At 38.0% G+C, this 27,627-nt stretch overlaps 1 protein-coding gene across 2 annotated transcripts in view; it reads right to left on the bottom strand.

Moving 5' to 3' along the window:
- Srbd1 (S1 RNA binding domain 1) overlaps window positions 1-27,627 on the bottom strand; it is a 192,268-nt gene that overhangs the window by 137,869 nt on the left and 26,772 nt on the right. For both annotated transcript variants that reach the window (XM_042675462.1, XM_042675461.1), the window contains exons 10-13: window positions 20,782-20,885; window positions 10,948-11,055; window positions 6,373-6,530; window positions 504-594 (exon numbers count right to left, since the gene is read on the bottom strand). In XM_042675462.1, coding sequence (XP_042531396.1) covers window positions 504-594; window positions 6,373-6,530; window positions 10,948-11,055; window positions 20,782-20,885 — 461 coding nt within the window. The remainder of the gene's footprint in view (window positions 1-503; window positions 595-6,372; window positions 6,531-10,947; window positions 11,056-20,781; window positions 20,886-27,627) is intronic.

Raw genomic sequence — 27,627 nt, 5'->3', positions numbered from 1 at the left:
TAAAAGATACTGTCTTCCATATAGAGGCAATGGAGAAAGAAATACTCTATGGTCACATAATCTAAACAACAATCAGGTAGCTTTCTTCCTATCTACACGGGACCAAAATAAAAGTAAGTACACTAAGAAATACTCTAATTCCTAATAAGGACACTAGGATTGATTCATATAATACCTTGTTAATTTCTGAGGCTTCTAACTACTACCATACACATTCTTCAGGGACAGAAGAAAGAAGAGAAGTAGGGAGAGCAAATAGAAGAACTAAAGGCTAATCTGCCCACATTACTACCTCTATTTGTGAAGGGGTTCAAGGAAGGGAGCAGCATTTCTCCAGTCTCATTAGGTAGAGTTCTCTGGCAAATTGCCCAGCATTGATTTACATGGCCCCTTCTCTCTGATGAAGGCACTTCCCTTAATCCCTCCCTTCAAATTAGGGGCTCCAAATGTATCTCTCAATGGATAAGCCACTTAAGTACTCAAAAGATTACTTATTTCCATACTTGAAATTCAGCAACAGTCTCTTTATTTTCTCTGCTTCTCGGAAGCCTTGTCCACAATGCAAGTAAACTATATCAGTATGAAGTATCTGACCTTAAAAAAAAAAAGAAAGCAAGAAAAGAAAGAGGAAAAATTAAGCTATTTTGTAAGAAATTACAAAATATAACTTATTAATGTTTGAGTAAGCCATCTACAAAAGAAAAGGGGACCTGCATGTCATTATTTGGTATTACAGGGGATTAAATTCAGTGCTTTGTACTTGCTGAACAGGTATCTACCACTTGAACCACTCCATCAGTCTTTTTTGTGTTGGTTATTTTTAAGATAGAATCTGACTTTATGCTCAGGTAGGCTTAGACTGTAACCTTCCCATTTGTCTTTCCCTTTGTCACTGTGATGAAACCTGTGTGTCACTGTACCTAGCCACTGTGCTTCCTGTAAAGCTTGGAATGACAAGCAATCATCATGTGCCCAGCCATTGGTTTAGATGAAGTCTCATGCAATTTTATGTTCAGGCTGGCCTCAAATTTCAAACTCCGATCTTTGTCTCCCAAGTAACCGAATTACAGGTTTAAGTCACTTTGCCCAGTAGCATTTGCCTGTCTTTTAACATGCAGTCTGAATCATTCATATGCCCTGTATCAGAGTCTCTCTAAGGATTCTGAATAGTACTATTTTCTTTTTATAAATTATTACTAAGTAGTTGTATAAAGAGGTTACACTTCTATAAGTCAGGTTATGAGTACAGTGCTTCTTGGCCAATGTCACCCTTTCCTTTGATCTTCCCCGTTTTCCCCCTCCTGTCCTCACCCTCAAGTTATGTAGTTAATGTTTTCTATATAATGTAAATAAACTATAATGACTACATTTGCTCACCCTTCCTCCCTCTATTCCTGTGTTCCCCAATACTGCTATTTTCAAAGTACAAGAATTTGTTCCCTAAGTAAGCCACCCATTAACTGGATAATATGCCATCATACTTAAAAGAGAAATGGTTGTTGATAATACCTAATGTTAACAATAGTAAAAGCTAACATTTACGATTAAGTAAATAGATCACTATAGATCAGATACTATTCTGATATTTTCTTCTTTTCAGTTGAAGATACATGAATTTATTTACCTTATATAATTCTTCAAGCTGCATATTTAACAACTATCAGCTTTTCTGTATTGCATTATATAGAAAACATTTAAATAATAAATAATATTTTAATTAAAATAACTAATATAACTTTGAGGGTAACAATTTAATGAATAAAAAAAGATGAGCTAGCCAGGAGCCGGTGGCTCACATCTATAGTCCTAACTACTCAGGAGGCCAAGATCTTATGATTATGGTTCAAAGCCAGCCCAGGCAGGAAAAATCTGTGAGATGCTTATCTCCAATTAGCCACCAGAAAACCAGAAGTAGCGCTGTGGCTCCACTGGTAGAGCACTAACTTTGAGCTGAAGAGATGAGGGACAGCACCAAGGCCCAGAGTTCAATCCCCAAAGAATCAAATAATCTCAAAGAAAGCAGAAGGTATGATAAAGCTAAAACCAGAAATTAATGAAATAGAAAACACACAACAGAGAAGATCAATAAAATTTAAAGTAAAAAAATTACTTAAACATTTACTTTTAATAGTACTCATCATGAAAAAGACTAAAAGACATTAAAAATTGTATTAGAAATGAAAAGAGAATATATAACTAGAGATAGACAAATTAAAAAGAATCAAAAGCAGCCGGGCGCTGGTGGCTCACGCCTGTAATCCTAGCTACTCAGGAGGCTGAGATCTGAGGATCGCGGTTCAAAGCCAGCCCGGGCAAGAGAGACCGTGAGACTCCTATCTCCAATAAACCACCAGAAAACCGGAAGTGGCGCTGTAGCTCAAGTGGTAGAGCACTCGCCTTGAACTGAAGAGCTGAGGGACAGTGCCCAGGCCCAGAGTTCAAGCCCCACGGCCGACCAAAAAAAAAAAAAAAAAAAAAGAATCAAAAGCAGGGCATGGGTGGCTCACATGTGAAGGCCTAGCAATTCAGGAGGCTAAAATCTGAAGACCATGGTTCGAAGCCAGCCCAGGCAGAGTTCCTGTGAGAATCCTATCTCCAGTGAACCAGTCAAAAACCAGAAGTAGAATTGTGGCTCAGGAACAGGACCCAGGCCCTACGTTCAAGCCCCACAACAGAGAGAAAAAAAATGAATCAGAAAAACACACATGGTAGGATATGTCAGTAATCCCTAACACTAGGAAGGCTGTGGAAGATCACAAGTTTGAGGCCAGTATGCTACATAGCAAGACAAACAAAGACTATTATAATTACATACTAATTTAGATTAAATGATAAAATGAATACATTCCTAGAAAAATCTTATGAACAAAAAGAGGATTATGTATTCTTTTAAATTTTTCAAAAATTATCCTACAGGCAATACAACATTATATTGTCTATCAATATACCCAGAAGAATGTATCTGACAAAGTATAACTTAACATTTAAAAATAACATATTATATATATGTATGTATATATAATATATATAATTCATCACAGTAAGATAGTAAATGACATCTCAGTGGGTGCAGGAGAAAGCAACAGAGAAGCAAAATTCCAGAAGGTATAATTGTTTTTATGATTTTTTTCGTTTAACAATTTTGGAGAAAAGGAGAAATAAAAGTTCTAGAGATAGACAGATACAAAGTTACAAAGCTTAACCCAGTCTCTCTTACTAACACTTCAGAAAAACTAATTTGATATAAAACTAAGCAAAAGAAAATGTGACAGTGGTTCTGAGGTTTGCACTCAGTTCTTTGCCCTTACTAGGCAAGTGTTCCACAGTGTGAGCCCTACTTCCAACCATTTTTGATCTGCTACTTTTTGGGGGGGGGGTCAGTCATGGGGATTGAACTCTGGACCTGGGTGCTGTCCATCAGCTCTTCAGCTCAAGGTGAGCGCTCTACCACTTGAGCCACAGCATCACTTTCGGTTTTCTGGTGGTTTATTGGAGATAAGGGTCTCACGGACTTTCCTGGCCGGGCTGGTTTTGAACTGCCATCCTCAGATCTCAGCCTCCTATGACCCAGAAATCCCACTTTGGGGCATTTACCCAAATGATCGCAAACAAGACCATACTAAAGCTACCAGCACAACTATGTTTGTTGCAGCATTATTTACTATAGCTAAGATATGGAACCAACCCAGATGTCCCTCAGTAAATGAATGGATCAAGAAAATGTGGTATATATACACAATGGAATTCTATGCCTCCATCAGAAAGAATGACATTGCCCCATTTGTTTGGAAATGGAAAGACTTGGAAAAAATTATTTTAAGTGAAGTAAGCCAGGCCCAAAGAAACATAGGACCCATAGTTTCCCTTATTTGCAATAACTAGTATATCTCTGGGACAAGTAGTAAAGGTCAAAAGCTATGTACATTTGACCAGATAAGATGAAGTTAAGCGAAATGAACCCCAAGATAGGGACACAGTGTTTTTTTTCTTCCTTGCTATTGTTTCTAACATAATTTATAAGGTACCATGTGATTTTTTTTTGTTTCTTTGCATGTTCCTCCCCCACGGTGTAACCTCTGTTTTCACTGTATTTGATGTTGGTATAATTTGGGGAGGAGAAAGAAAAAAACAAAATGTTTAAATAGGAATACAGGTTGACCCATTGCAACAATGAGATGTACAAGACACTATGTTGAAAAATGAACTTTACAATTTAGGTGGGGAGGGGGTAGGGTGGGATGGGAGGAGTGAAATTGTGGAGGTGGGAGGGAAGGGATGGTAGTAGGGGGAAAAAGAAGGAGGAGGCAACAATACTTGGTAAGAAATGTTCTCATTACCTTGCTCATGTAACTGCAACCCCCATGTACAGTATTTTCACAATAAAAAATGTATTAAAAAAAGAAATTAAAGAAGTTCACTTGTAAACTGTACTATGTTTTTAATTATCAAATGGAAATTCTAAAACTAAAGAAAAATTTTAAAGAACTGAATAGATGGATTTAATAACAAATTATATATGCCAGATTGGAGGGTTAATAAATTTTAACTGTATTTTTGTTTTGTCTTTTCTTATTTGGAACTGTAGATTGAACCCAGGATGTTGCACTTGCTAGGCAAGTACTTTGCAACTGAGCTACATAGTAGCCAAGGGTAAATTTAACAAACAACAGAAAATAAAAGAACAGAAAATAGAAGAGGAAAAAGTGAAAAGTACTATATATACGTAACTGGATATTTATGTGTGCATACACACACACACACACACACATACACACACATAACAGATGCAGTTGGTCTAAAAGATCTCATGGAAACACAAATACACACTTAACGTCATAAAAAAATTTCAGAAAATTTCGAAGGAAAAAAACCATAGCAGCCATAGGAGAAAAGAACAACACAGATAGGCTGGGAATGTGGCTTAGTGGGAGAGTGCTTGCCTAGCATTCATAAAGCCCTGGCTAAATTCCTCAGTACCACATAAACAGAAAAGGCTCGACGTCTCAAGTGGTAGAGTAGTAGCCTTGAGCAAAAGAAGCTCAGGGACAGTGCCTAGGCCCTGAGTTCAAGCCCCAGGATTGGCAACACACACACACACACACACACACACACACACACACACACACACACACACACACACACACACACACACACACACACACACACACACACACACACACACACACTTCCTAATAAAAACAAGACTTAGCTAATGTCTCAACAAAATGCAATAGAAAAAGATAAAAAATAAATAAAAATGGAATGGTATCTTTAAGTAATTACCATTTAACCAATGTATAGCCAGCAAAAAATATTCTTCAGCCGACACCAGTGGCTCATGCCTATAATCCTAGCCACTGGAGAAGCTGAGATCTGAGGATCACAGTTCAAAACCAGCCAGGGCAGTAAAGTCTGTGAGACTTTTATCTCCAATAAATTATTCTCACAAAAAAGGCAAGAAGTTAAGCTGTGGCTCAAGTGGTACAGCACTACTAGACTTGAGCTAAAGAAGCTTGCACAGTGCCCAGGCTCCAAGTTCAAGCCCTGGAACCAGCATCCAAAAAAAATTTCAAAATAAGGATAAAGGACTTTTCAGGCAAACTAAAACTAAGACAATTTTTCATTATAAAACCCACATTATTGTTGCTGTTTTTGTTCTTTCTGTCTTGTTTGTTCATCTGTCTCTGGGAGTGTAAGGGGAAGCACAGAAATTGAGGGACAAAGGGTAAACAAATGCAGCAGTGGTGCTCACTAGACACTATATTGAAAATGAACTATACATCTTGTAGATGGGGATGGGAAGGGAAAATTGGGAACAAACAAGGGAAAGGGTGACATTGTCCAAAAAGAAATGTACTCATTACCTGACTTATATAACTGAAACCCCTCTGGTATATCACCTTTATAATAACAAAATCTTTTTTTTTTAAACCAACATTAAAAGTTAACCATTTTTTAGGCAAAAAGAAAATATCCTCAAATGGGAACACAGAAATATGGAAATGGAATATGAAGGATACAGAAAATACATAAGAAAAAGTATCAACTGGAAAAATCAATGAAGTATCTTTAGTATTTCAAGTACATACTCAAAATATAGTGTTTATGATGCATCATTATAAGTATGTTACAATAAACTGAAGTTGACAGAGGATAAAGTTCAAATGTGAGCATAGCTATTTCTCAGTATCTTCACTGTAACATGGGAACTATAGTTGTATATTTAGAGTTTTTATCACAAATAAGGGAAATATGAATTTAATTATCTGATTATCATATCCCTGTGAGAAATCCTCATGAAATCTATAAAGCAAACTTATGACGAACCAAACAACTGTTATATATTAAAAAAAAACTAAAAAGACAACGTACTAGTAGGAGAAATTATGGCTATTTTGCAGCCATGCTTATAACCGGGATCTACTCCCATCAAGGTGCGCCCTGGGACGGGACTTGTTAAAAGGAGCTGACGCAGGTTCCGTCCAAACATCATTACTGACTCCTTCTCTGCATCTGATGTCAGTTTGGCCCTTTAAAAAAAGAACAAAAGAAGAGAAGAGGAAAATAAATAAATAAATAAAACAGTACTTAGCTTTTCATCCATCCAAATTTTCTTTCCAGAAAAGGAATAGAATGTTTTTGTAGCTGTTATTTCTGACAGAAGCATTTAGATAACAAAATAACTTATGTCAGGAGAGCTATAACTAACATATAAAAACTTAGTCTACTTTTTCGCTTATCATAGTAATATGTAATATCACAAACAATTCTGAAGCAAACTTTGTCTTTCTTCTCTATCTGCTATTTCACACAAGTCATATATGTTAGATGTCTCGACCTGATAAAGCACACCACACTCTGAAAGGGAAAAATACTTTAATGCTGACTCCATCAGGACAGAGAGCAGCAGCTGCTTTTAAGGTAGGGAAGGGCGCATACACACACACACACACACACACACACACACACACACACACACACACACACCAGCTGCTTTTAAGGTAGGGAAGGGTAGGGTGCATACACACACACACACACACACACACACACACACACACACATCAGCTGCTTTTAAGGTAGGGAAGGGTGCATATACACACACACACACACACACACACACACCAGCTGCTTTTAAGGTAGGGAAGGGTAGGGTGCATACACACACACACACACACACACACACACACACGCACACGCACGCACGCACACACAGTCTGCAAGAAGGGAGACTGCATTGTGAATGGGAGGCAGAGTTAATGTTAATGGCCAAGTGGCCAGGCCAGGGCAACCCTGAGACACAGACAGCAAGGTAGAACCTTGGCCACTGGAATGTCAGCCCTCACAGAATGACTTCACCTCAGCTAACAGTATATATATAGAGAGACTGTGTATAAAGTGTCTAGTAGAATGTCAAATTAAGGTTTATAATTGATTAAAATACAAACACTACATTAGAATAACTTATTGCTGTATAAATAGTCTCCTCTAATACTTAGTTTATACCTTCACCTATAAACATCTCATTGTCATCTTTGCTATATTCCATTCTCTACATCTACCCACTTGTCACTCTCAGTGACAATGACTATACCACACAGTAATAGCCAGTCCAGAACCATAACTCAAGTATATAACTTCCAGTGTTATCCAGAGAACTTGTAAAAAGTGCACTTTTAAGATTTTTGAGGAAGTGGCGCTGTGGCTCAAGCGGTAGAGCGTTCGCCTTGAGCTGAAGAGCTGAGGGACAGCACCCAGGCCCAGAGTTCAAGCCCCACAACCAACACACACAAAAAAAAAAGATTTTTGAGGAGGGCCTAAGAATGTGGCTTAGTGATAAGAGTGCTTGCCTAGCATGCATGAGGCCCTGGGTTTGATTCCTTAGTACTACATGAACAAAAAATAAGTAAAATTAAAAAAAAAAAAGAGAGATTCTGAAGATAAAAATTTGTGTCCAGGGATAAGAAGGTGGCTCAGTGGTAGAGCGCTTGCCTTGCATGCATGAGGCCCTGGGTTCGATTCCTCAGCACCACATAAGCAAAAAGAAAAAAGCTGGAAATGGCACTGTGGCTCAAGTGGTAGAGCGCTAGCCTTGAACTGAAGAGCTGAGGGACAGCACCCAGGTCCAGAGTTCAGGCCCCACAACCGGACCGCCCCCCCCCAAAAAAAAATTGTGTCCATTCATCTACTGAGTGGCATCTGGGTTGGTTCCATATCTTAGCTATGGTAAATAATGCTGCAATAAACATAGTTGTGCTGGTAGCTTTAGTATGGTCTTGTTTGTGATCATTCAGGTAAATGCCCAAAAGTGGGATTGCTGGGTCATAGGGGAGCCAGCATACTAAATACTACTTTCCAAAGTGGTTGAACAAGTTTACACTTCCACCAACAATGCAGTAGGGTTCCCTTCTGGCCACATCCCCTCCAGCATCTGTTGTTATTAGAGTTCTTGATTATAGCCATTCTAACTGGGATGAAGTGGAATCTCAATGTTGTTTTGATTTGCACTTCGTTTATGGTTAAAGAGGTTGAGCACTTCTTCATGTGTCTATTGGCCATTCTTATTTCCTCTTCAGAGAAATTTCTCTTTAAGTCTTTAGCCCACTTATTTATCGGGCAGTTGTTTCTTTGAGGATTTGTTGATGTTTTTGAGTTCCAAGTATATTTTAGATATGAGACCTTGTTCTTTGTATGGCTAGTGAAAATCTTCTCCCAATCCATGGGGTTTCTATTGATCTTGCTAGCTATGTCCTTTGCCATGCAGAAGCGCTGCAGTTTCATCAAGAAAATGTGGTATATATACACAATGGTATTCTATGCCTCCATCAGAAAGAATGACATCTCCCCATTTGTTAGGAAATGGAAAGACTTGGAAAAAATTATATTAAGTGAAGTAAGCCAGGCCCAAAGAAACATAGGTCCCATGGTTTCCCTTATTTGCAATAACAAGTATATGTCTGGGACAAGCAGAAAAGGTCAGATAAGATGATGTTAAGCAAAATGAATCCCAAGATAGGGACACAAGTGGTTTTTTCTTCTTTGCTATTGTTTCTAATATACTTATAAGGTACCATGTGATTTTTTTTTGTTGCTTTGTTTGTCCCTCCCCCACAGTATAACCCCTGTTTTCACTGTATTTGATGTTGATATAATTTGGGGATGAGAAGGGAAAAAACAAATTGTTTAAATAGGGATACAGATTGACCCACTGCAACAACGAGAACAATGAGATGTACAAGACACTATGTCAAAAAACAAACTTTACAATTTAGGCTGGGGGGGGAGGGGTATATCTGAGGAGGTGGGAGGGAAGGGATGGTAGGGGAAAACAGAAGAAGAGGCAATAATGCTGGATAAGAAATGTACTCATTACCTTGCTCCTGTAACCCCTCTGTACAGTATTTTCACAATAAAAAACTTAATTAAAAAAAAATTGTGTCCATTATGAGCTTAAAAGTATAGTGAAAGTTTTATTCTATTCATCTACTTTATAGAAGTTCTCAAAATATTACCTCCTAAAATTCGTAAGAACTTATAAAAAGTATGTCATTTTTTAGAACAGTTTTTTTTTTAATGTATGCCACTGGCCACAAGAAAACTGAGAATGCATAACCAATTCAAATGTTTTGTATCAATATTTAGACAAAATCTGAACCTATATTAAGATGGACACAGCTATTATTTGCTTCTCCTGCTTTCTTGGTGATAACAGAGTTTGAACTCATAGCCTTGTGGTTTTTTAACCACATCCACATCACTTCTTATTTGGGGAAGGAGAGTGATGAAGCCTCATAGGGGCTATCTCACCCCAAAAAAATGAAACAAGAAATTGAATGTCACTGATGAGCAAATTTGATAATGGAGGTTTTTTTCATAGTACCTGCTCATTCCTTGCTCAGAGCAACTCTGAACTCAAAAGCTAAGTCTAGCCACAAGGAAACAAACATTCCATTCTGCTAAAAATCCTAGTGAGGATAATAAGACAGATAGAACTCCACAGCCCCCAGAAAGCCATTGCTAAAAAATAAGGTGGGAGGGGGGCAGGTGCTAGTGGCTCACACCTATAATCCTAGATCTGAGGATCATGGTTCAAAGACAGCTTGGGCAGGAAAGTCTGTAAGATTCTTATCTCCAATTAACCACCAGAAAACCGGAAATGGCACTGTGGCACAAGTGCTATAATGCTCACCTTGAGCTGAAGAACTCAGGGATAGCACCCAGGCCCAGAATTCAAGCCCCATGACCAACCAAAAAAAAAAAAAAAAATGGTGAGAATGAGATCTGTAACACACAGAAAAGATTCTATGAAGGTTTATCTAGTTTCTAAAAGTAACTACCTATAAAGCAAAAAGAAAGTTGAGAAAGATTTTGTCACTTTAAATTTCTTTTGTTTCTATCTTTTCCCCTGAAAAGAATTCTGGCCCCTCATCTCTTGCAGTTTTTCATTTTTATTACTATTAGATAATTTTCCATCTAAACAATTTCCATGTGGAGATAAAAACAAATATACTAGCTTTCTCTACTCAAAGTAATAAATTCATCATGTTCTCCACTGATTTCTTTATGGTCTCTTTGGCTCTTTTATCTCGGGGGGAAGATGAGTCCAAGCAACTTCTCCATTAACTTCCCAGTTTTGTTTCTTCTGAGTCAAATCTCTAATCAATAAACCACTTGTTTGGCATAGTCATCAAATGGAAAAACTAGTACTGAAGAACTGGAAAGGGCATACGTTAAAGGATCAAAATTTGAAAAGCATGTTGCAATTAAGAAAAATGTCTTAAGAATTTATATACAAAAATGTAGTGAGAGATTGAAAGCATGGCTTAAATTTAAGCCTTTGATTTTGCCTGAGCTCTTCACCTGAGTTAGTCAATCAACAAATATTTACTACATGCTTTAATGGGACTAGTACAATACATATAATAATAAACAGTACATAAAGATGCATACCTGAACTCTCTACAGAGAAGAGGATAAATAAGGCGTTTGAAGGAATCATCCAACGAATTGTGCAAGATCTTCATTAACTCTGGTCTTGCAAAGCCACGTGGTCTCCACCTGTGAAGAAGAAAAGCCCACACAAAACTGATGTGACAATAATGAGACCATGAAAGGGCACCTGGAAGAAGGGGGGGTGGGTGGTGTCGAATGGGGAAGGTAAAAAGCCTTTACTGAAGCCAAAGTAACATAATCTGAAGGAAAAGCTGTGAGGTCTGGAAGTTGTTAACGTAACATCTGGAGTTTTTATTTTTAAAAACCTGCTAATTATGGTCCAACATAAAATTTAAGGAGAAAAATTTTGTCTTCTGGGAAGAGTCTCTAAAGCATTTTGGGGAAGGACCAAAATCTTAAGATATAAGAAAGTCACCAAAAGTTATTACAGCACTGTTGTGGACTGAACTGTGCCCTTCCTCAAACTCAACTCTTTTTTTTTTTTTTTTTTGGGTCCGGTCGTGGGGCCTGAACTCTGGGCCTGGGTGCTGTCCCTCAGTTCTTCAGCTCAAGGCTAGCGCTCTACCACTTGAGCCACAGCACCACTTCCGGCTTTTTTTTCTTTTTGCTTATGTGGTACTGGGGAATCGAACCCAGGGCCTCATGCATGCAAGGCAAGTGCTCTACCACTGAGCCACCTTCCCAGCCCCTCAAACTCAACTCTTAATTTAAAAGCATCTCAAGATGGGGCCTTTGGGAGATAATTAGGCTTAGATAAGGTCTTGGCTGGAGAGCTTTCTCTGTCTATCCCTATGTGATGACACAGAAATGTGACCTACAAGCCAGAAGTCTTCCCCAGAAAGTAAAGGCATTAGCTCCTTGACTTTGGATTCCCCCACCCCTACAATTGTGAAACAATAAATTTCTGTTGCATTAGCCATACAGTGTATGGACAATTTTGTTGTAGTGCCCAACCCAAGCTTTAACAAGTATTATAAATTTCTCTTCATTCCTTTATCTCTTTCTGAGAATCAAAGGAGACTTAGCAAAGAAATTGTTTTAACCTTCCCTCTGGGAAGTTCCCCACACACTTGGTAGCTTTCACTTGAATTTAATACAACATAAGCTTTATTTTTTAATATCTCAACCTTTAAAAATGCCAACCTTTTTAAAAAAGAGTTCTCCTTCCAAATCTTTAAGAATCCAAAGCTTGAAACAGTTAATTTAAAATGAAGCCAACAAATGAGGCAACCACCCCAAAAATCATCTGCAATAGACTCTATTTTTTAAAAATCTAAATGAATTAAAAGAATTTGAAGAAGACATTAAAATTAGGAAGTGAAAAGACTATTTGTGTTTCTGAATTGGCAGAATTAATACTGTGAAAAGGGCAATACTGCCCAAAGCAATCTGCAAATTTAATACAATGCCCATCAAAATCCCAATATCATTCATCAATGAGAGAGAAAAACAACCCAAAAATTTATATGGAACCACAATAGGCTTCAAATCACAAAAGCAAACCTGGGCAGAAAAAACAGTGCTGGAGTTATAAAAATTCCAAACTTTAAACTCTACTATAGAGCTAGTAATGAAAACAGCTTGGTACTGAACAAAAACAGGCCCAAGGACCAATGTAACAGAATACAAGACCAGAAATAAACTCAAAGACCTACAGCCATCTAATATTTATCTTGATAAGGGAGTCAAAAATATATGATGGAAAAAAGACAGCCACTTCAAAAAATGGTGTTGGAAAAACTGAATATCCACGGGCAGAAAATTGAAACTGGATTCCTACCTGTCACACTGTACTAACATCAATTCAAAGATCTCAATGTAAGACATGAAACTACTACAAAAAAAAGTGGAGGAAACATTAGGACTTTGGGGCACAGACAGGAACTTTCAAGTGAAGTCCCAGGAGCTCAGCATATCAAAAAAAGAATTGATTAATCTGATTGCATCAAAAATAAGTTTTTGCACAGAAAAGGACAGCATTTTAATATGCTAAAAAGAGACTCCTCATAATAGGAGATCTTGGCCAGGTATAAATCAGCCAACTGCCATTACAAAGAACTTAGAAAACTAAACCCTCAAAGAATTAACAACCCAATTAATAAATGGGCAAACAAGGTAAATAGAGACTTCTCAGAAGATTTAAAAATGGTCAATAGACTCATGAAGAAATGTTCAACATTTCTGGAATAGACTGATCATGGAAATGCAAACTTGTTCAACTACTATGGAAAGCAGTATGGAGGTCCCTCAAAAACCTAAACATATAACTACCTTATGACCCAGCAATACCACTCGAGCATTTATCCAAAAGATTATACTACATTATAGTAAAGCTACCTGCACTGCCATGTTCATTTCAACACTATTCACCATAGCCTAGATGCCCCTCAGTAGAGGAATGAAATCAAGAGAACGTGGTATATATAATACTCAATGGAATTTTACTCATCTATTAGGAAGAATTATTTCATTTGCAAAGAAATGGCTGGGCCTGGGGCTGGGAAGGTGGCTCAGTGGTAGAGCGCTTGCCTTGCATGCATGAGGCCCTGGGTTCGATTCCTCAGCACCACATAAGCAAAAAGAAAAAAGCCAGAAGTGTCACTGTGGCTCAAGTGGTAGAGAGCTAGCCTTGAGCTGAAGAGCTGATGGACAGCGCCCAGGCCCAGAGTTCAGGCCCCACGACTGGACCCCCCCCCCCCCCCCAAAAAAAAAGAAGAAATGGCTGGGCCTGGAAAAAGTCATGTTAGGTGAAGTCAGGCTCAGATACAAGAGGAATGAATGTTTTTTCTCATATGTGGAAGCAAGAACTAATCTATAATGTACAAGTAAACCCTTCAGGTTGTATTCAAATATACAGAAATGTATAAACAAAAATATGTTACTATCAGGGGAGAATTCAAATGCTGCAATTTCTTAGAAAGGATAACTCACAGTCCAACAAAATTATTACCAGGAAACTGGTACTCAAAAGGAAAGAGACAAATGAATGAAGAGATGAAAAGGAGAAAAATATAGGCATCCTCCCCCATGGTATAACCCCTGTTTTCACTGTATTTGATGTTGGTCTAATTTGTGGAGGGGAAGGGAAAACACAAATTGTTTAAATAGGGATGCAGATGGACCCATTGCAACAATGAGATATACAAGATGTTATATTGAAAAACAAACATTACAACTTTGGCGTGGGGGCAGGTAAAGGGTGGGGGGGAAGCAGTGCTTGATAAGAAATGCACTCATTACCTTGCCCATGTAATTGTAACCCCTCTGTACAGTATTTTCACAATAAAAAAGAAAAATAGTCATAAAAGTCAATACATATCCTACAAAATTAAGAAAATTGAAGGGCAGAGTAAGGTTGGAAGGAATGAAGAAGAATGATGAAAGGAGTGACACTGATAAAGATGCACGGTATTAATAAAGTAATTTGCTGAATGGTAACACCTTTGTATAACTACCTACATGAGCTTTATCTTTACAGAAATTATATTAGCTCAAATAATGAAAAGATAGTGCTTAGAGACAGAAAGACTCCAAGAAAGAAAATTTCAATGTATCCATCTGAGAAACCAACCATGGTTCCTCCACTGCTTGCAGGCCAAACAACAGAACTCATTATTACCTACTCATATCTTCTTGAAGGCCCACATTTGTCTTCTTCAGACTTCAAGATTCTGCCTGGGAGTTTGCAATGATCTGTAACACAGTGCTGAGGGCCTATTTTAAGCTTAAGGATGCCTAAGTTGAACTCAATTCAGTTGGCTTTTATACTACTGGACTAGGTCCTGAAAGGTAATGGCTATATCTGTTTCCTACATTATAGAGACTTCTTTCACTCCTTATACAATAATCTCTGCCACTTCACTGGCTCCCTAAAATCTACTTAATGTGTCTAAGGGACCCAAAATAGTATAATGGACCAAACCTTATTACTTTTTTCTTTTGCCAGTCGTGGGGCTTGAACTCTGGGCCTGAGTGCTACCCTTAAGCTTTTATACTCAAGGCAAGTACTCTACCACTTGAGCCACAGCTCCACTTCTAGCTTTTTTTTGGTGTTTAACTGAAGATAAGAGTCTCACAGGCTTTCCTACCCAAGCTGGCTTCAAACTGCAATCCTCAGATCTCAAGTTTCCTGAGTAACTAGGAAAACAGGCATGAGTCAGCAGTGTCCAGATTTATTACTTATTTTAACTTTAAACTTAAATACAATTGGTTTGCCTTATAGGCTATAACCTCAAAATTTCATTCTTCTTCTAATTCAATAGCTAAATATTTTTAAATAAAATAAATGAAAGACCTTACTTTAACCAATACCAGAGTACAAAACTCATGCTGTATAAGAGGTGTGTAATAAGATACAGAATTAAGACAGAAATCACAACCCAGAAACCTACAAGGGCTAGGACAGTACATAAACAACTGAAAAGACCTACTCCTTAAACTGTATGTTTTGATAGAAACATGTTTTGCTGACCCATTATGTAAAGAAAACTTCTCAGCAAGGCACAGAGCCTCTAATCCCAGCTAGATGTAAGGTTGTAGGAGGATAATGGTTTCTGGACAGCCTGAGTGAAAAGATCATGAAACCTTACCATCATTGACAAAGCTGGCATGGCGGCATATACCTGTCATCCCAGCTACAGTGGGAAGCATAAAACAAGATAGTGGTCCAGGACTGCCCAAGCAGAAAGTAAGACCCATCTGAAAACTAACCAGAGCAAAAGGACTGAGGATATAGCTCAAGTGGTAGAACACCTACCTGATAAGTGCAAAGTCCTGTAATCCTAATTATTCAGGAGGTTGAGATGTGAGGATCATGGTTTGAAGCCAGCCTGGGCAGGAAAGTCTGTGAGACTCTTATTTCCAATAAACTACTCAGAAGAAAAAACAGAAGTGGTGCTGTGGCTCAAGTGGGAGACTAATAGCCTTGAGTATAATGAACCCTGAGTTCAAGCCCCAGGCCTGCCAAAAAAATAAAGCACTTTACTCATTTCTTTGAGATAGAGGCTATTTCCATTTGGCTTTCATTTTTACACATTTATACATGAAAAGCAGCAGCACAAACTTAGAGGACAGAAATGTATTAGTCAAGTCAAAAACACAAAAATCTGCAAGCTCAAAGAGACTTTCTGGTCACTATAGAGTCTAAATCAGGAATGGGAACTGCTGAGATCATTGTTTCACATATGTTTATGTTTAAAGAGCAAATGCAGAAACTTGGATTATTGAGATCCTCATAAACATAACTATTACAACATCTGACAAGCTCAGAAATCTTCAAATTTATCCTCTTGAGCTAGTAGCACACAATTCCAAATGATTCAGTTTTTGGATTTGGACCGGATATTATTTTTAAATACTAATATATTAGTCTTAAGTTTCTCTTTTTCTAATTAACCTAGACAATAACAAGATATCTATTTAACCTCATTCTTTGCACTCATTATATTTTATGTAATTATAGTATGATGACAAATAGTACCACAATCTACCTTGCTGTTTAAGCCTACAAATATCAGGCTTCACTTTGCCTCTCGCTAAGCAATCCACTGGCATTTATTTATTTATATACCTCATCCTATCTCTGTAGATTCAACCTCCAAATGTTGTTTCTAGCCTCCACATCTATGCTTGGTTCTTTCAAGTAATGTCTATACTACTGGCAAAGGGATCATCTTAAAATGTAATCTGATCTTGACATTCCTGTGTTTAAAAGCTTTATCAGCTTCCCACTACCCTTAAGATAAAAAGCAGAATCCTTACCTACAAGGAACAGCAGGATCTAGCCTGTTCTGACGTGTCAACCCTCACTTCTTGTTGCTTCTCCCTTTCCTTCTATCTGTGACTTAAATGCATGTTGGACTGAATACATTAGAGTTCTTGGCCACAAACCCATACAGGTATGCTGTACTTCCTCTTTGTAATGTCTGCATATGCCTAACCATTTCTTTGTCTAAGCCTTACTAAACTACACAGTATCCAAAGACAGTGTACTTGTCAGTTTACAGGTAGCTTTCCAACATCTAACACACAACCTGAATGATGAGTATGTAGAGGAAAGGACAGTATAAGAGGAGTGATAGTATTTTAAAAAAGAAAAGACTTGGCTAGATGCCAATAGCTTAAGCCTATAAATCCTAGCTACTCAAGGGGCTAAGATTTGAAGTTCTGAAGATGGAGGTTCGAAGCCAGCTCAGCCAGGAAAGTCTGTGAAACTCTTATCTACAGTTAATTAAAAAGCCAGAAATAAAGCCATGGCTCAAGTGGTGGAAAGTGACCCTTGAGCAAAAGAGCCCAGTGACAGAGAGCTCAGGCCCTGAGTTCAAGAAAAATAACAAGATTCACTGAGTAGGCAAAGCATTTTTAGACATTCATATGTGTTCTTTTTTTAAAAGGGGTAAAAAAAAAAAGTCCTTGAGAAAATCCTTAGTTTCCAGAGAAATATTTTAGCTGTTAGAATTATATATATGAAGAAAATTTCCAAATCTGATTTAAAAAATTGTATTATTTCCTAGTTATATAACATTTTATATTGTAAGTTAAATAATCATATTGGGTTATTCAACTGGAGGAGAACCAAATAAAATACAGAAAAGACAAGGAAAAACAATTAAATCACTGTAAGGAAACCATTCTATTATTTTCTTAGGTTAAAAGTATAACTAATACTCACATATTGAGGACTAACTATGACACTAAGAATTATAAAGAAAATAAGCTCTTCCCAGTTTATTCTTTTCTAAAAGTTTGGCAGTTTCCAAAAACAACATCATTTTACATCTTTATATCAGCTTTCTTTTTTTTTTTTTTTTTTGGACAGTCCTAGGGTTTGAACTCAGGGCCTGGACTCTGTTCCTTAGCTTCTCTGTGCTCAAGGCTAGCGCTCTACCTCTTGAGCCACAGCAACACTTCCAGCTTTTTCTGTTTTTGTGGTACTGAAGAATCAAACCCAGGGCTTCATGCATGCCTGGCAAGCACTCTACCACTAAGCCACATTCCCAGCCCCTGCATCAGCTTTCTCATTGAGCATATGGTGATTACAAAATCTATCCCAATAAAACAGATTGCTGTGAAGATCAAATGCATTTAGAAAAATTACAATTAAAAATTAGTTATAGATATGTATAATACTTTGCTTTTTTCAAAAAGTTCCCTTAACAAATGAAAAGGTTAATTAAAAAATTCAGTTTAAGTTTTTCATTGAAATACCCAAAAGGTTTAATGTTTATTTTAATCACCTTTAATGTAATTTATCTTCAATAAGCCACAAAATTTGTTCAGAGATTTATATTTTCTTACACGTTAAGTTTTTGGTTCAATCATCCTAAATAAGCATTTATAAGATAAGCTACATATAAATGATTTTTTTCCTTAAATTTTTTTCTCAAGAAAAATATGGTCTTTAAGAAAGATTCAAATTATACAAAAAGGCACAGTCAGGCATGCCTTAATAATGGGGATAAGTTCTGAGGAATTTATTGGTGTTTTTGTCATTGGGCAAGCATCATAGAGTTTACATACAGGTGCTCATGGAAACCAATTTCATATAACCTATTATTCCCAGACTAGAAAGATATTAACCATTCTACTACATGAATACTGTAGGCAACTGTTAAAAAATAGAAAGTCTAAAAAGAGAGGTATAAAAGACTTTTTTAAAAAACAGTAGACCTCTATAAGGCACCACATTGTAAGTTGTAGATGGTAAGTGATTGTAGGTCCAGGAGGAAGGAGTAAATACAAAATCCTAGAACAGTTCTGCATAGCACTGTTGACTTCATAAATGCTGCACACTTAGTCTACACTAAATTCATTCACATTTTTTTCTTTCTTCAATAATAAATTAACCTTAGGTAACTATAACTATTTTACTTTATAAACATTTCATTTTAAAAAAATGTTTGAAACTTAGCTAAAAGAATATTTTCTATGTATTTTCTATTTAATTTTTTTACACTTTTCAAAATTTTTGTTAAAAACTAAGACATGGGGATGGGAAGGTGGCTCAGTGGTAGAGTGTTTGCCTTGCATGCATGAGGCCCTGGGTTCCATCCCTCAGCACCACATAAGCAGAAAAAGCCAGGAAGTGGCGCTATGGCTCAAGTGGTAAAGTGCTAGCCTTAAGCTAAAGAGCCGAGGGACAGTGCCCAGACCCAGAGTTCAGGCCCCACAACCAAAAAAACAAAACAAAACAAAACAAAGACACAACACATGCATGTTAACCTAAGCCTATACAGGATCGGCATCTTCAAAAATACAATTTTCCACCAGGCACAGTGGCTCATGCCTGTAATCCTAGCTACTCAGCAGATTGAGATCTGAGGACTGCAGTTCAAAGCCAGCCCAAGCTTTGGAAAAGTACATGAGACTCTCATCTCCAATTAATCACAGAAAAAGCCAGGAGTGGTGCTATTACTCAAATGGTAGAGTGCTAGCCTTGAGCAAAAGGAGCTTAGGGACAGGGTCCAATCCCAGAGTTCAAGGCACAGGACTGGTAAAAAACAAAACAAAACAAAACAAAAAACCCACAATTTTCCACGTCCACATCTTGTCCCACAGGACCAGCTTCACATGAAGCTGTCACTCTTAGGATCAAGAAGCATTCTTCTGAAATCCCTCCTGAAGGACCTGCACCTAAAGATCTTACAGAGTGTCACTCTCTTCAGAAATCGGTTCTAGGAAGTTTGTTATTTTTATCACAGATAGGTTTGGAGACAGGTAATGCATGAATGCTCCCCAGATTTTGAAAACTCATGTTTTCAAACTTTTTTTTTTCTGTCAGTCGTGGGGCCTGAACTCTGGGCCTGGGCACTGTCCCTCAGCTCTTCAGCTCAAAACTAGCACTGTATCACTTAAGCCACAGCACCACTTCCAGCTTTTTCTGCTTATGTGGTGCTGAGGAATCCAACCCAGGGCCTCATGCATGCAAGGCAAGCACTCCACCACTGAGCCACCATTCAAACTTTTTAAGAAGCCTGTTGAGGTCTTCAAAAGATTCTATAAAACCCTTTGCTGTGAATTTTCTTTATGGTCATTTTTTTTTCTCCTATAGTTTCTGTTTCTCTTTTAGCCATGTGCTCACTAGGCAATCAGAATATCTCACCCCATATTGATCTTATGGGCAACTACCAGGAAGAATCATTATTAATAACTTCTCAGGTCCCCTTTCACATAGTTCCTATTTAAAGATATACAACATATAAATTTAGCTTTTAAAAATGCAAAAAGGAACTGGACACTGGTGGCTCACACTTGTAATGCTAGCTATTCAGGAGACTGAAATCTGAGGACCACAGGTGGAAGCCATGAAAATCCATGAAACTCTTATCTCCAATTAACCATAAGAAAACTGGAATTGGAGCTACGGCTCAAAGTAGTAGAGTGCTAGCCTTGAGCAGAAAAACTCAGGGACAGTGCTTAGGCCCTGGGTTTAAAAAAAAAAAAACACATCAGTACACAGAGACATGAGTATGGTACTTTAGAAATTCTGTAAGCCAGGCACCGGTGGCTCACGCCTGTAATCCTAGCTACTCAGGAGGCTGAGATCCGAGGATCACAGTTCAAAGCCAGCCTGAGCAGGAAAGTGTGTGAGACTCGTATCTCCAATTAACCACCAGAAAACTGGAAGTGGCGCTGTGGCTCAAGTGGTGGAGCACCAGCCTTGAGCTGAAGAGCTCAGGGACAGCACCCAAGCCCTGAGTTCAAGACCCATGACACACACACACACACACACACACACACACACACACACACACACACACACACACACACACACACACACACACACACACACACACACACACACGGAAGTTCTGTAGACACCTACATACAGACCTGTTTTGGATGCACCACCTACAAAATTCATTTTTTACTCCATCAGGAATATTGACCTTGACCATCAGTATCTTCAAATTCTCTCCACGATTAATTGCCAAAATCTAGGCAAGAACACAATTAGCAAAGACTGAAAATTCAGAAAATATATCAAGAGAAAATTTAGGCAGTCAACATTTATGAAACAAATTATGTGCTTCCCTAGAGAGTTTCATCCATGTTTTTAATTCATCAAAAGATGTATTCAAAAATAATAATTTGGAGCCGGGCGCTGGTGGCTCACGCCTGTAATCCTAGCTACTCAGGAGGCTGAGATCTGAGGATCTCGGTTCAAAGCCAGCCCGGGCAGGCGAGACCGTGAGACTCCTATCTCCAATAAACCACCAGAAAACCAGAAGTGGTGCTGTAGCTCAAGTAGTAGAGTGCTCGCCTTGAGCTGAAGAGCTGAAGGACAGCACCCAGGCCCAGAGTTCAAGCCCCACGACCTACCAAAAAATAATAATAATAATAATTTGGCCAGGAGCCAGTGACTCAGATCTGTAACCCTAGCAACTTAGGAGGCTGAGATCTGAGGATAGCGATTCAAAGCCAGCCCAAGCAGGAAAGTCCATGAGACTCTTACCTTCAATTAATCACAGAAAAAGCCAGAAGTGGCATGTGGTCAAGTGGTAGAGTGAAAGCTTTGAGCAAAAGGAGCTCAGGGGGCTGGGAATGTGGCTTAGTGGTATGGTAGAGTGCTTGCCTAGTATGCATGAAGCCCTGGATTTGATTCTTTAGTACCACATAAACAGAAAAAGCCAGAAGTGGCATGGTGGCTCAAGTGATAGAGCCCTAACCTTGATCATAGAGAGGCTCAAAGACAGAGCCCAGACCCTGAGTTCAAGCCCCAGGACTGGCAAATGATTATAATAATAATAATAATAATTTGTTTATACATATTTCCAAGTAACCTATCTTCCTCATAAAGAAAACTACAGTGTCTTTTAAAAATAAAACACATAGCCGGGTGCCAGTGGCTCACACCTGAAATCCTAGCTACTCAGGAGGCTGAGATCTGAGTATCTCAGTTCAAAGTCAACCCAGGCAAGATAGTCCATGAGACTCTTATCTCCAATAAACCACCAGAAAACTAGAAGTGGCACTGTGGGTCAAGTGGTAGAGCACTAGCCTTGAGCTGAAAAGCTCAGGGACAGTACCCAGGGCCATAGTTCAAGCCCCACAATCGACAAAAATAAAAATAAAAATAAAACACGTGAAGTTAATCAGTAACATTAACAAAAAAATATTTTGGTAATCTAAAATCTTATTTTTAGATTTTACTAATTGAACATTTTTGATCATCTAGATTTAGAATATACTTTTTAATAATTATAAAACTATAATTTGTACTAAGATAAATATAAACATGCAAAATCCAAAAAGTAACCTTTTAGTAACTTCTAATTATTACTACATACTGAAATACCTAGAAGAAAACTTTCCTGTAAGGTACAAGTGATTCATGCCTGTAACCCTAGCTACACAGGGAGGCTAACCCTGGAAGATCTAGTTTGAAGAAACCAGCCTAAGTAGAATAATTCTTGTATCTACCTTCAAAATAACCATCAAAAAAGCAGGGCTGAAGGCATGGCTCAAGTAATTGAGTGCCACCCTGAGCAAGCAAGACCGTTTAAGTCCCAGTACACTACAATGACTACAGTGGTGGCGGGGGGCGGGGGGAAAGGGGGGAACCTCAGAGGCAAAAAAAGAAAGAAAATGTTCAGATGTTTCCATTAATGAAGTCTACCATTTAGAGAACAATTAAAAAATGCAAGAGAAGGAAAAATCTCCCAACTTTAGATGAAGTCTATCTTATTACCTTGATACAAAATAAGAAACAAGGCTTCCCAAGAAAACTACAGGCCAATATATCTTATGAATATTAGCTGTAATCCTAGCTACTCAGGAGTAGTCATCTTAAGATTTGAGGAAAGCCAGGCAATGACGGCTCACTCCTGTAATCCTAGCTACTCAGGAAGCTGAAATCTGAGGATCATGGTTCAAAGCCAAACCAGGCAGGAAAGTCCATGACACTCTTATCTCCAATAAACCACCAGAAAACTGGAAGTGGCACTGTGGCTCATTTGGTAGAGTGCTAGCCTTGAGCTGAAGAGCTCAGGGACAGTGTCCAGGCCCAGAGTTCAAGCCTCACAACTGACAAAAAAAGATCTGAGGATCACTTAGCAAACAAAATCCAGAAGCATATAAAAAAGATTTTTACACCAGGATAAAGTAGAACTTCCTCTAAGAATATCCAACTTGTTTAATATCCAAAAATCAATTATTGTAATGTATCAATTAAATCAATTAAATGACTGAAAGACAAGAATCACCTGACTATCTCAGATTCAGAAATAATATTTGAGAAAATCCAGCAACTCTTCATGATACACTCAATATGAGAAACAATAAGAGTTTGGGGTAGAAATTGGCATTTAAAGTACTTGAGTAGTTGGATAAAGCAAAATTACTGTAGGTGGCAGCAGTGAGCAAGAAATATGTAGTATATAAAGTCACAGGAAATGGGACATCAGTGAAAGGCAACAAAAAAGTACAGGAATGAAAGCTTTTAGGGAACAATGTGAAGGCCAACTTACAAATCCATGTGGCAGAAAAGCCCTCACTAAGGATCCATCTGGAGACAAAGAAAACAAGATGCTAACAGAAAAATGAATTTAGTAGTCAAGTATAACAGCTAGTCTCACAATACACAGAGAGGTTCCAAGCATGTTGTTCCTTTACCAGTGGACTTACATCATTTTCATTCATTTCTATATTTGTGAGGTATTATATGCTAAGGTATTTTAAATGAGAGGCTGAAAAGTAAGAGTTCAGAGCTGGAGACATGAAGCCTCTGCACAGTATGGGCTGGGAAGCTATCCTTTTGACCGAGTACACTGTCCTTCTGGACTACAAAATAACCTGTAAAGTTGTTAAAACACAGGATTGTTTTTGTAACACTGATACTTCCATAATATCTGTCTGTTTTCTCAGGCCTGAGTACTGTCATAGCCACAGGCTCTGTCAATCATCAATGTAAATTCAATCATAGAATGCCTCATGTTCTAAACACACGATTCAAAAGCTGAGACCAACACAATATTTTCAAGGAGAGATTACAAAAGCTGCTTTTAACAGAATATATTTACAGGTTTTCCAAAGTTGTAACAAAAATTAGTGGTTTTTAACTAGCAAATAAAAAGCAACTTTAGCATAACTACAATGGCTCTGTCTATCTGTATGTCTGACCAGTACTGGGAATCAAAACTCAGGAGCATGTTAATGCTATCTACTCCAGTTACTAGTACTACTAAAATTATTTTACATTATATTTCAACTGTAGACTGAAACTAGGCAAGCAAATTTCACTATCCTAGAAACACTGAGAGAGAGCATGTATTACATTTGAAAAATACAGCATACACTATATTTATAGTAGTAAAACATTTCAAATCTTCAAAGGGCAAGGACCATGTCACTTCTACAATTGGGTAAGATCCAATGAAAAGGAAGTATTCAAGAAAAATTAAAGACTCATATGTTATGTTACAACACAAATGCAAGAAGTACTCATATGTCTTTTTTTTGTAAGGATGGGAGTTAAACATTACAATACAGGTAGAAACAAAGCATTCTAACATTTTCTATCAGCCTTTCTTTTCAGTGGTGGAATGCAGGCAGGGAGAAAAATAAATGTTCAATGATTTATTGAGGACTTCTAGAATTGGAAAAACATTGGCAATCTTCTGATTGCAAATCTCCCCCTTTGCTCCCAGAAGAACTAGAAAACTAATACAACAAATAAATAAAGCAACAGAGGACATCTTTAGCATTTCTAAGAGACACGGAATTACTGACATCAAATTTCTCAAAAATAATATATAAACTTCTAGAGACTGGTTGAGAAAAAATATAAATATATTAAAAAAATCACTGAAGTATATGTTTAAAGTGGTTAAGATGGTACATTTTGTTAGGCATGTTTTTTTTTTAAGGAGAAATTAAGTCTTCCCGGATAAACAAAAATTACAGGAGTTTGTCATCATTATACCTACCTTATGAAATAGCACAGACAGTAGAATGAAAAGACATAAAACTATAGCTCAAAATCATATTAAAAAATGTAATACTGGGAAGGTGGCTCAGTGGTAAAGTGCTTGCCTTGAATGCAGAAGGCCCTGGGTTCAATTCCTCAGCACCACATAAGCAGAAAAAGCCAGAAGTGGTACTATGGCTCAAGTGGTAGAGGGCTAGCCTTGAGCTGAAGAGCTGAGGACAGCACCCAGGCCCAGAGTTCAGACCCCAGGACCAGCAAAAAAAAAAAAGAAGGATTATGTGCCAAAAACTAAGATACCTCAGGTATTATATTGCCAGCACTGCTAAAAAAAATTTAAAGAAGGGCTGGGAATGTGACTTAGTGGTAGAGTGCTTGCCTAGCATGCATGATTCCTCAGTACCAAATACACAGAAAAAAACAGAAGTGGTGCTATGGCACAAGTGTTAGAGCGATAGCTTTGAGCAAAAGAATCGCAGGAATAGTGCCCAGACACTGAGTTCAAATTGCAGAACCAGCAAAAAAAATTAAAATTAAAATTAAAGAAATCTTTATCATCTTTACTTCTCCCTATTCTATACTAAAATAAAGTAATAAGAGTCTTATGCTACACTAAAATAAATCCTTGCTAAAATTCATATTTGAAAATATACACATTCATTGGGGCTGGGAAGGTGGTTCAGTGTAGAGCGCTTGCCTTGCATGCATGAGGCCTTGGGTTCCATTCCTCAGCACCACATAAGCAAAAAGAAAAAAGCCAGAAGTGGTGCTGTGGCTCAAGTGGTAGAGAGCTAGCCTTGAGCTGAAGAGCTGAGGGACAGCGCCCAGGCCCAGAATTCAGGCCCCATGACCGGACCCCAAAAAAAAAAAAAAAAAAAAAAGTATATATATATATATATACACACACACACACACACACACATTCACCCAGGCACTGGTAGTTCACCCCTATAACACTTAGCTACCCAGGAAGCTGAGCTCTGAGGATTTTAGTTCCAAGCAAGCCCTGAACATAAAGTCATTGAAACTTTTTTTTTTTCATTTTTTCATGTTTTTTGTTGTTGTTGTTTATTGTGAAAATACCATACAGAGGGGTTGTAATTACATGAGCAAGGTAATGAGTACATTTCTTATCAAGCATTGTTGCCTCCTCCTTTGTTTCCCCTTACCATCCCTTCCTATCTCCCCCTCTTACCTCTCCCCACCCCCCACCGTGCCAAAGTTGTAAAGTTTGTTTTTTACATAATGTTTTGTACATCTCATTGTTGCAATGGGTCCACCTGTATCCTATTTAAACGATTTGTTTTTTCCCTTCCCCTCCCCAAATTATATCAACATCAAATACAGTTAAAACAGGGGTTATACCATGCGGGAGAGACATACAAAGCAACAAAAAATCATCTTATAAATATGTTAGAAACAATAGAAAGAAAGAAAAAACATTTGAGTCCTTATCTTGAGGTTCATTTCGTCTAACATCAATTAACTGACCATTTCTACTTATCTCAGACATATACAACTGCCCAATAAATAAGTAGGTTAAAGATTTATTTCCTCTTCTCTGAAGAGGAAATAAGAATGGCCAATAGAAAATGCTCAACTTCCCTAGCCATAAAAGAAGTGCAAATCAAAACAACACTGAAATACCACCTCACCCCAGGTAGAATGGCAATAATCAAGAACTCTAATAACAACAGATGCTGGAGGGGATATGGCCAGAAGGGAACCCCACTGCATTGTTGGTGGGAGTGTAAACTTGTTCAACCACTTTGGAAAATAGTATGGAGGTTCCTCAAAAGACTCCACATAGAACTCCCCTATGACCCAGCAATCCCACTTTTGGGCATTTACCTGAATGATCACAAACAAGACCATACTAAAGCTACCAGCACAACTATGTTTATTGCAGCATTATTTACCATAGCTAAGATATGGAACCAGCCCAGATGCCCCTCAGTAGATGAATGGATCAAGAAAATGTGGTATATATACACAATGGAATTCTATGCCTCCATCAGAAAGAATGACATTGCCCCATTTGTTAGGAAATGACTTGGAAAAAATTATATTAAGTGAAGTAAGCCAGGTCCAAAGAAACATAGGTCCCATGGTTTCCCTTATTTGCAATAATTAGTATATGTCTTTGAAACTCTTATCTCCAATTAGCCATCATAAGTAGGAAGTGGAGCAGTAGCTCAAGTAATTAGCCTTGAGCAAAACATTAGCCTTGAGCAAAAAAAGCTCTGGGTCCTTATTTAAGCATTTTGTTATATCTCTTCCCCTCCCCAAATTATAAAAATGTATATACAAGATGCAGGACACTGGAATCAGTGAAAACAGGGGTTATACCATGGGGTAAGAACATACAAAAGACACAAAAGAATCACATAGTGCATTATTATAAGTACATTAAAAACAATAGCAAGAAAGAAAAAACCATTTGTGTCCCTGTCTTGGGGTTCATTTCGCTTAACACAGGTTGACCCATTGTAACAATGAGATGTACAAGACACTATGTTGAAAATAAACTTTACAATTTCGGGTGTGTAAGGGGGTGGAGGGGGAGGGGGCGGCGCGGGTTAGGGGGTTGGAGAGGGAAGGGATGGTAGGGGAAAAACAAAGGAGGTGGTAACAATGCTCAATAGGAAATGTACTCATTACCCTACTCATGTAACTGCAACCTCTCTGTACAGTAATTTTTACAATAAAAAATACATATGGGAAAAAAAAAGATCTGGAACAAGCTGAGGCCC

The sequence above is a fragment of the Dipodomys spectabilis genome, unplaced genomic scaffold, assembly GCF_019054845.1.
Source record: "Dipodomys spectabilis isolate Male_0828 unplaced genomic scaffold, ASM1905484v1 ptg000026l, whole genome shotgun sequence".
In the NCBI taxonomy this organism is placed as follows: Eukaryota; Metazoa; Chordata; class Mammalia; order Rodentia; family Heteromyidae; genus Dipodomys; species Dipodomys spectabilis.
Note: the sequence above shows the minus strand (reverse complement) of the source record. Positions and strands in the feature narration are given on the sequence as shown.